General features: G+C 33.4%; 1 protein-coding gene across 2 annotated transcripts in view; it reads left to right on the forward strand.

The window, feature by feature from the left end:
* The window catches only part of LOC109445177 (sodium channel protein type 2 subunit alpha), a 126,882-nt gene extending 122,859 nt beyond the window's left edge, over positions 1-4,023 (forward strand). For both annotated transcript variants that reach the window (XM_074337239.1, XM_074337232.1), the window contains exon 28: positions 370-4,023. In XM_074337239.1, the coding sequence (XP_074193340.1) occupies positions 370-1,565 (1,196 nt within the window). In that variant the 3' untranslated portion in view covers positions 1,566-4,023. The remainder of the gene's footprint in view (positions 1-369) is intronic.
* Positions 4,024-9,427: the final 5,404 nt, after the last annotated feature.

Genomic DNA, 9,427 nt, shown 5'->3' on the forward strand with positions numbered 1-9,427 from the left:
AATCCATTTATGTGCTTGGCTGCCGTATACTTTGTGACATCTTTAGACCTTCAGTGGTTGAGTCTTTCTTTTGATAGATGTTTTTCTTGAATTAGGAAAAATGGCTATTATTATCTTCAGTTAGTTAAAAGTTGTTAATGTTGTAACACCAAACATGCCATTTCATTTTGCTGAACAAATATTGCAGATGTTTGTATATGTATATATACAAATATATACATATATATGTATATATATATATACATATATGTATATACATGCAATCCTCACAGCCACATTTTGTAAAACTAGCTAGTATTTATCTTAGCAATGTAAATTTTCATTTGCTGCTATTAAATGTAATTCTATGTTTGTTGTTGTTTTCCACAGGCATGTTTCTGGCTGAGCTGATAGAAAAATATTTTGTGTCCCCTACCTTGTTCCGAGTGATCCGTCTGGCCAGGATTGGCCGAATCCTACGTCTGATCAAAGGGGCCAAGGGGATCCGCACGCTGCTCTTTGCGTTGATGATGTCCCTTCCTGCGTTGTTTAACATCGGCCTCCTGCTCTTCCTGGTCATGTTCATCTACGCCATCTTTGGAATGTCCAACTTTGCCTATGTTAAGAGGGAAGTCGGAATTGATGACATGTTCAACTTTGAAACCTTTGGCAACAGCATGATCTGCCTGTTCCAGATTACCACGTCTGCTGGCTGGGATGGTTTGTTGGCACCTATTCTCAACAGTGGACCTCCTGACTGCGACCCTGAGAAAGATCACCCTGGAAGCTCAGTTAAAGGAGACTGTGGGAACCCATCTGTCGGGATTTTCTTTTTTGTCAGTTACATCATCATATCATTTCTGGTTGTGGTGAACATGTACATCGCCGTCATCCTGGAGAATTTCAGTGTTGCTACTGAAGAAAGTGCAGAGCCCCTGAGTGAGGATGACTTTGAGATGTTCTATGAGGTTTGGGAGAAGTTTGATCCCGATGCCACCCAGTTTATAGAGTTCTCCAAGCTCTCTGATTTTGCAGCTGCCCTGGATCCTCCTCTTCTCATAGCAAAGCCAAACAAAGTCCAGCTCATCGCCATGGATCTGCCCATGGTCAGTGGGGACCGGATCCACTGCCTTGACATTTTATTTGCCTTTACAAAGCGTGTTTTGGGTGAGAGTGGAGAGATGGATGCTCTTCGAATACAGATGGAGGACAGGTTCATGGCATCGAACCCCTCCAAGGTCTCCTATGAGCCCATCACAACCACTTTGAAACGCAAACAGGAGGAAGTGTCTGCTGTTGTTATTCAGAGGGCTTATAGACGCTACCTCTTGAAGCAAAAAGTTAAAAAGGTTTCCTCTATATATAAAAAGGACAAAGGGAAAGAAGGTGATGGAACACCTATCAAAGAAGATGCCCTCATTGATAAACTAAACGAGAACTCAACGCCAGAGAAAACTGATGTGACTCCTTCCACCACTTCTCCACCTTCGTATGATAGTGTGACCAAACCAGAAAAAGAAAAATTTGAAAAAGACAAATCAGAAAAAGAAGACAAAGGGAAAGATATCAGGGAAAGTAAAAAGTAAAAAAAGAAACAAAGAATATTTCATTTTGTGATCTATTGTTTACAGCCTGTGATGGTGATGTATTAGTGTCAACTGGATTTCCACAGGAGGTTTATGCCAAACTGACTGTTTTTACAAATGTATACTTAAGGTCAGTGCCTATAACAAGACAGAGACCTCTGGTCAGCAACCTGGGACTCAATAAACCAGAAAAAACAGCATTGACAGGAGGTTTTTGTTTTCACAACCAGCTGACACTGCTGAAGAGCAGAGATGTAATGGCTACGCAGACTATAGGAACCAATTTAAAAGGGGGAGGGGAGTTAAATTTTTATGTAAATTTGACATGTGACACTTGATAATAGTAATTGTCACCACTGTTTATGTTTAACTGCCACATCTGCCATATTTTTACAAAATGTATGCTGCGAATTTATCACTTTTTGTTTTAATTCACAGGTTGTTTACTATTATATGTGACTATTTTTGTAAATGGGTTTATGTTTAGGGAGAGGGATTAAAAGTAAGGAATAATTACATTTCTCTATTGTATAACTGGATATATTTTAAATGAAGGCATGCTGCACTTACTCATACATTAAAAAAAGTCACATCACAAAAGAGTTTACTTCTTGTTTCAGGATGTTTTTAGATTTTTGAGGTGCTTAAATAGCTATTCATGTTTTTAAGGTGTCTCATCCACAAAATTTTTAATGTGCCTGTAAATGTTCCATAGAATTCACAAACATTAAAGAATTATTTTATTTTTACATAATTCATTATATGTACATGTATATATGTATATATGTATATGTGTGTGTGCATACATATATATGTACACACACACACCATTACACAGTCATTCAGAGTCCCACAGCATGACTATAACATGTTTGATAAGTGTCCTTTGGCATAAAATAAAAATCCTCTATCAGTCATTTCTAAGAACCTGAATTGACCAAAAAGCATCCCCCACAACCACTTTATGAAGTTGATTCTGCTTTTTCCTGCAGTATTGTTTAGCCATCTTCTGCTCTTGGTAAGGCTGACACAGTATATGTCAATTTAAAAAATAAAAGTCTGCTTTGTAAATAATAATTTTACTCAGTGGTGCATGTTTGAGCAAACAAAAATGATGACTTAAGCACAGTATTTATTGCATCAAATATGTACCACAGTACGTATAGTTTGCAAGCTTTCAACAGGTAATATGATGTAATTGGTTCCATTATAGTTTGAAGCTGTCACTGCTGCATGTTTATCTCGCCTATGCTGCTGTATCCTCCTTCCACTGTTCAGAAGTCTGATATGAGAAGCCATATGTCAGTGGTGAAGTGAAACCAATTGTTCTACCAAGACCTCATCCTTCATGTCATTGAGCAATAGGTTGCAGCAAAGAAGAGCTTCTTGCTTTTTATTCTTCCAATCTTAATTGAACACTCTATGGTTAAAAAGCCCAACTGTACAAACATGTTGCAAGCTGCTTAAATCTGTTGAAAATAATATGGTTAGTGTTTTCTAAGAAAATATAAATACTGTAAAAAGTTCATTTTATTTTATTTTTCAGCCTTTTGTACATAAAATGAGAAATTAAAGGTATCTTCAGGTTGATGTCACAGTCACTATTGTTAGTTTCTATTCCTAGCACTTTTAAATGAAAGCACTTCACAAAATAAGAAACAAAGACTAAGATGCAGTGTAGGTTTCTGCTTTTTTTATTAGTACTATAAATTTTGCACACATTTCAATGTGAAACAAATCTCAGATTGAGCCCAACGTTTATTTGCTTTCAGATAGTAATGCCTTATCATCAGAAGCAGCTTAAAGAAAGATCAGTTGATACTCTTGGCATTGCTTGAATCAGATGTTTCCACCTAGTCTTCATATTGAGAAAATCATCAGTCTTCTTCAGTGTTTGTTTCTACAGATAGATCTTATTCTTACTGACCCATATGGCATTAGAACTGTATCAGCTATGATATGGGATCTAAGCTCTTTTTGCCCCCACAAAGCCAAGTAGTGAAATTGTATTACCAGTTACAGCAAAACATTTTGCGTTTCTTTCACAAGCAACATTAAACATAGATTCTTTATACTAAAGCTATTGACTTGTAGTGTGTTGGTGAAATGCATGCAGGAAAATGCTATTACCATAAAGAACGGTAAACCACATTACAATCGAGCCAAAAGAATAAAGGTTTTGCTTTTGTTTTTGTATCTAATTGTTCTGTCTTTGTTTCTATCTTTGAAATGCCACTTAAAGGTAAATTTCTGTCATGTAAAAATGATCTATCAGAGAAAAATAAATGTAAGGAATACACATGAAATATAATAATTCATCTTTAAATTTTTTCATGGAATGGAAATTAATTAAGAAAAGTGTACTGGATATCTAGTTTTATTATTGGCCAAAAACCTTGATATGGTATTGGGTAGAGTAGTGGAAAGTTACAAAAATTAATAAAAAAATTGACTGACATTTTAAGTTGTGCATCCTTTCCTATACGTCTACCTACTGTTTTCTTTAGTTTTGTTTTTCTCATTTTCATTTTAGTTCTTTCCCTATGTATTCTTGATCTACTCTTCTATATAGTTGTGTAGCCCTTCCTTGGGTTCTCAGTATTTTTCATTCAGGATATTCTCATTTCTTTTCTGTTCACCAAATATCCTGTTTAATGCTATGTGGAGATAAGAGATTTGTGCACTTAGATCCCTAGTAATCTCTTGTCACTATAGAAAGTCCACATAATATCTCTCTATTCAATTCTATAATTCCCTTGGCAAAAACTCTGAGTGAGCCTACATCCCAATGCTTCATAACACATAAAGTTCCTGGTTGAAACAGACTTCGTTTTCTCATTTAATTAGGGCAGTTTGTGAAGCGTTTCTCAATTCAGATTGCATATTAGAATTACCTGAAATGCTTAAAAAGAATGCTAATGTATGAACCAGGACCAGACCACTTGAACCCATATCTCCGGGAATGAGACTTAAGCATCTAATTTTTTTTAAGGTTCCCATTGGTGCTGATTCATATTAAGGAGAAAAGTCAACGAGTTAGGTTTTCCTTGCCCAGTAGGAAAATATATTCTACAGAAAACTCCTCTGTTCTCTTAGAGCTTCATTATGTAACTCATCATGTACAAAATGAGGTTTCCAATATGATGGCTTTGGCGATGTTTATCTTGTAGTATGACACTGATCCATTTATATTAGGGGTTCTTTTCTAGGATTGTACTTTTCTAGGATAGTAGAAATGGAATTCCATCAGAATAGTTTATTCAAATTATATGTACACACACACACAACATAGCACCCCAACCATCCCTAGCACAGACTGTGTGAGATGAATATGGGGGTGGTATGAATTCATAAAATAACCCCCCTCCCCGGTGAATCCTGTGTGCCTTATTGTGTAAAAACCATTAATCTGGACCAACTCACATTGGCCATTATTAAACATGTTTAGTTTGTCATTATCAAGTCACAAATCTAAACAGAAAAGACTCCCATTCTCAGGTTCTCCACTCTTGAGCACCTCTAACCATCACTTATTTTCCTGAGTTCTGATAATACTGATCAATTTACAAAGAGAAAGAATAGCAAAGAAAAGTGGGGAGGGGATGAAAATGGAGAGGAGAAGGAAGAGGGAAGAACAACCAGGGAAGTAAGAAAAGGGAGTATAAGAAATGGGAGGGGATGCTCCAAACATTATCCTCTGGATAAAAAGTATTTTGCTGTTAAAATCTACAGAAATGGTGGGGGAACGGGAAAGGAAGAAGCATGAGGGAAAGAAATTTTTCTTAGTTTTCAATATATTACATACACAATTATAAATATGTCTCTCCTCCCATTATTTTTCAAAGAAAAAACACCTATGAAAAAAGTGAAGAGGACATTATACAAGTAAATGTTACAATGATTGCATGGATAGTGTTCTTTTCTTTCATCTGAACTAAATAAATATTCGAGTGTCCACAACATACCATCTTTGTGATAGGAGCTGAGAGATCAAGGATGAATATAACTGTCCAAAGGAAGGTTGTAGCCAGAGATAAAGAGCCTTGAAAGTCATGCTGAAGAATCTGGATTTTATTCTGCTGGCACTGAGCAGTGATTATTTGCCTTTGAGCAGTAGAATAAGCAATGAAATCAGTTACATCTGTCTCTGATAGTAATCTGATAGTAATAAGGCTACTTTGCCCATTCTTTAGTAATATTTTACAGAGATCTCACTTTCCCATCTATCTGTAAAAATGTCTGTGTTCTTATCTTTTAGTTCATATTTTTAAAAGAAGATACCTTGATTTAAAAAAAATCCAATCTGTCAATGTCTGTTAATAGCCTACTTTAATCTTACGTTTATTTTATATACAGATATATTTTAATTTTATCATCTTTTGTGTTGTTTATTTTTCAAGTTTTTTTTTTTCCCTTCTTGTCCTCTTTTGCATTAATTTTGTTATCTTTATTCTCTTTCCCCCGTCTCTGCTGTTTGGAAAATACCCAATATCTTCCTTCTTTCCTTCTCTTTTTCTTGCTTCTTTTTATAATTGATTAACTCTAAAATTTTGGTATGTATACTTAATTAGTAAAATGGAATCAGTAGTTGTAGCCTTATCTGGAACAATGAAGTTCCCTAGACTGATTACATATCATTGTCCACTACTTATGTTATTTTTGTCTACTATTTTAATTCTACTTTATCTGACACCCAACAAATTAAACAGTGTAATTATGGGGGATTTGTATAGGCAGTGCTTTTTTAGACTTACTCACATGTTAATTTCTTTCCTCAAATTTGCTTCTTCTGCCTTCTTCATTTTGTGTTCTATTTTATTTTTAAAATATATGAAGAATTCCATTAGCAAGGTCTGTAGGTACCAGCAAAGTAACTCAGTATTTCTTTTTCTGAAAATGGCTTTATTTCAGCCACATTTTTAATAGATTAGCTTAGGTTATAATTGTTTTTGTCTTCTTTTTTGAGTCTAGTTATGAATTACTTTTATTAATCTGATTCAGAATTTATGCTAATGTAATTTGAAGATTCACATATTTATTAACATCTTTAATTCAGGGAAATTCTCAGCTTTTAACATCACAAATATTTTCTTATCTCACATTTTTATTCTCTCCATCTGGAACTCCTGATGGTTATATGTTGAAATTTCTAAAATTTTCTTCTAGGTCTCCTAACATCTTTCTCTTATTTTTAGTGCCCTTTCTGGATAATATGTCAGGTTTGGTATCCAGATTGTAATGTTGTCTTTATCAAACAAGTTAGGAAGTGTTCATTCCGTAAAGAATTTCTGTAAGAGTAGAATTATTTTTCCCTTAAATACTAATAGGATTCACAACTAAAGATATTTGGAACTTAAGTCTGCCTTGTGTGAAACTTTTTAAGATATCAACTTCTTTAACAGTTACAGGGCTGTTGCGATTTTTCCTTTTTTAATTTTAATAAGCTGCATTTTTCTAAGACTTTTTCATTTAAGTTATTGAATTTACTGAATAAAATATTTATATCATTCCTTTATTATGCTTGTCATCTCTAGTGATATCTTTTCTTTCATTTCTGGTATTGAAAATGTGTAATTTATCTCTTTTCCTTAATTAGCTTATCTAGAGGTTATTCAATTTTATTAATGTATTCAAAATAACAAAATATCAAATTGGTTAGTTTTGGTTTACTGATTTTTTCCTACAATTTTTCAGTTTTCTATTTCATTGATTTATGCTCTTTTCAATCCTATGAACACCATTTCCATTTTATTTATTTACTGGACTGGCTAGGCATCCATTATAAGATTAAGAGTTATGATGATAATAGCCTTATTTACTTCTTACTGCATTGGGGGAAAGTTTTAATAATATACTATTAAGTATACTGTTTGGTGTAGTCTCTTTAAATAGATACCCTATCATCTTAAAGAGGATCCCTTCAGTACCTAATTTTCCTAGAATTTTTAAAATAAAAAAAATGACAATAAATTCTATTAAAACTTTATTGCATCTTATTTCGATAATCATAGTTTTCTTCTTTATCTTGATGTTGTGGTAAATACCATTGATTTAAAAATGTTTGTCCTAATTATTATCCTGGAATTGAATCTAATTTGATCATTTGTATTAATAATTTCATATATTGCCGTATTTTGTTTTCTATTATTTTGTTTCATATTCTTACATCTATGATTGTGAAAGAGTTTGGCTTGTAATTTTTCTTTCTTTTAATGTGATTGTTAGGATTTCATCATAAGGTTGTGCTAACCTCTTACAGCAAGTTGGGAATGGTTTTCTCTCATTTTTTTCTCTGGTGGAGATTAAGATTGGTATTAATTTTTCCTTAACTATTTGGATAACTAACTATTGAAGCCTTCTGGACTGAGTTGTTTTTTGTGTCCAACTTTTTAATTTTGTATTTTTTTAATAGAAAACTATTCAGATTTGCTGTTTCTTCTTGTTTCAGTTTCTATAACATTAATTTTTCTAGGTATTTTCCCAATTCAAATAAAATTTCAGGTTTATTCACATAAAGTCATTTATAATTTTATGTTATCTTTGAAAACTCAGTAGATCTGTAGTAATGACCCTTTTTTTATTCCAGATAATCATATTTTGTGACTTCTCTCTTTTTATTTATTCAGTCTTTCAAAGAACCAAATTTTGCTTTTTTAACCTTCTCTACTGTACATCCCTTTCTGCTTTTCTTTGGCCATTGTATTTATTTATTTCCTCCTATTTCTCTGATTTTAGTTTATTATTATTTTCTCAGTTATCTAAATTAATGTTCAGCCTTTTTAAAAGTAAACACACTTAGTCTATAAATTTCTCTCTAAGCATGGCTTTCATAACATTCACAAATTTTGTAATATTTTATTTTATTAATATTCATTTAAAATTTTTTCTTTTTTTAATTTTATTTTTTTAAGATTTTTATGAAAGTGTAGCTAACCTACAATATTATATTAGTTTTAGGGGTACACTATAGTTATTCAACATTTATACCTAAAGAAGTGATCACGATAAGTCCAACAACCATCTGACACCGTGCTATGCTATTACAATGTTATTGATTACATTCCCAATGCTGTACATTACATCCCCATGATTTACTTATTTTATACCTGAAAATTTGGACCTCTTCTTTATACCGTTCCCCCCTTTTAATTTTTCAATTGTAGTTGACATTCAATATTATTTTATATTAATTTCAGGTGTACAGCATAGTGGTTAGACATTTATATAATTTAAGAAATGATCCCCTGACTAGTCTAGTATCCACTTGGCACTATACATAGTTATTACCATATCATTGACTATGTTCCCTGTGCTTTACTTCACATCTGCATGACTGTTTTGTAAATACCAATTTGTACTTCTGAATCCCTTCAGCTTTTTCACCCATTCCCAACACCTCTGCCATCTATCACCCCAACAAATCTAGTACCCATCTGACAGCATACATAGTTATTATAATATCATTGACTATATTCCTTATGCTATACCCTACATCCCCATAACTACTTTGTAACAACCAAGTTGTACTTCTTAATACTTTCCCCTTTTTTTACCCCCACACCCAAACCCCCTACCATCTGGCACCTTCAAAATGTTCTCTGTATTGATGAATTTGTTTCTGTTCTGTTTGTTAATTTTGTTCTTTAGATTCCACATATAAGCGAAATCACATTACATCTGTCTTTCTGTGTCTTCCACTCAGCACAATACCCTCCAGGTCCATCCACACTGCCACAGAAGGCAGAACAATTCCCTTCCATAGCTGAGCAATATTCTTTTGTATATATGTACCACCTCCTCTTTGTCTATTCTTCCATTGATGGACACCCAGGATGCCTCCTCATCTGGCCATTGTAAACAAT

This window comes from Rhinolophus sinicus, linkage group LG01 (assembly GCF_036562045.2).
Source record: "Rhinolophus sinicus isolate RSC01 linkage group LG01, ASM3656204v1, whole genome shotgun sequence".
Classification (NCBI taxonomy): Eukaryota; Metazoa; Chordata; class Mammalia; order Chiroptera; family Rhinolophidae; genus Rhinolophus; species Rhinolophus sinicus.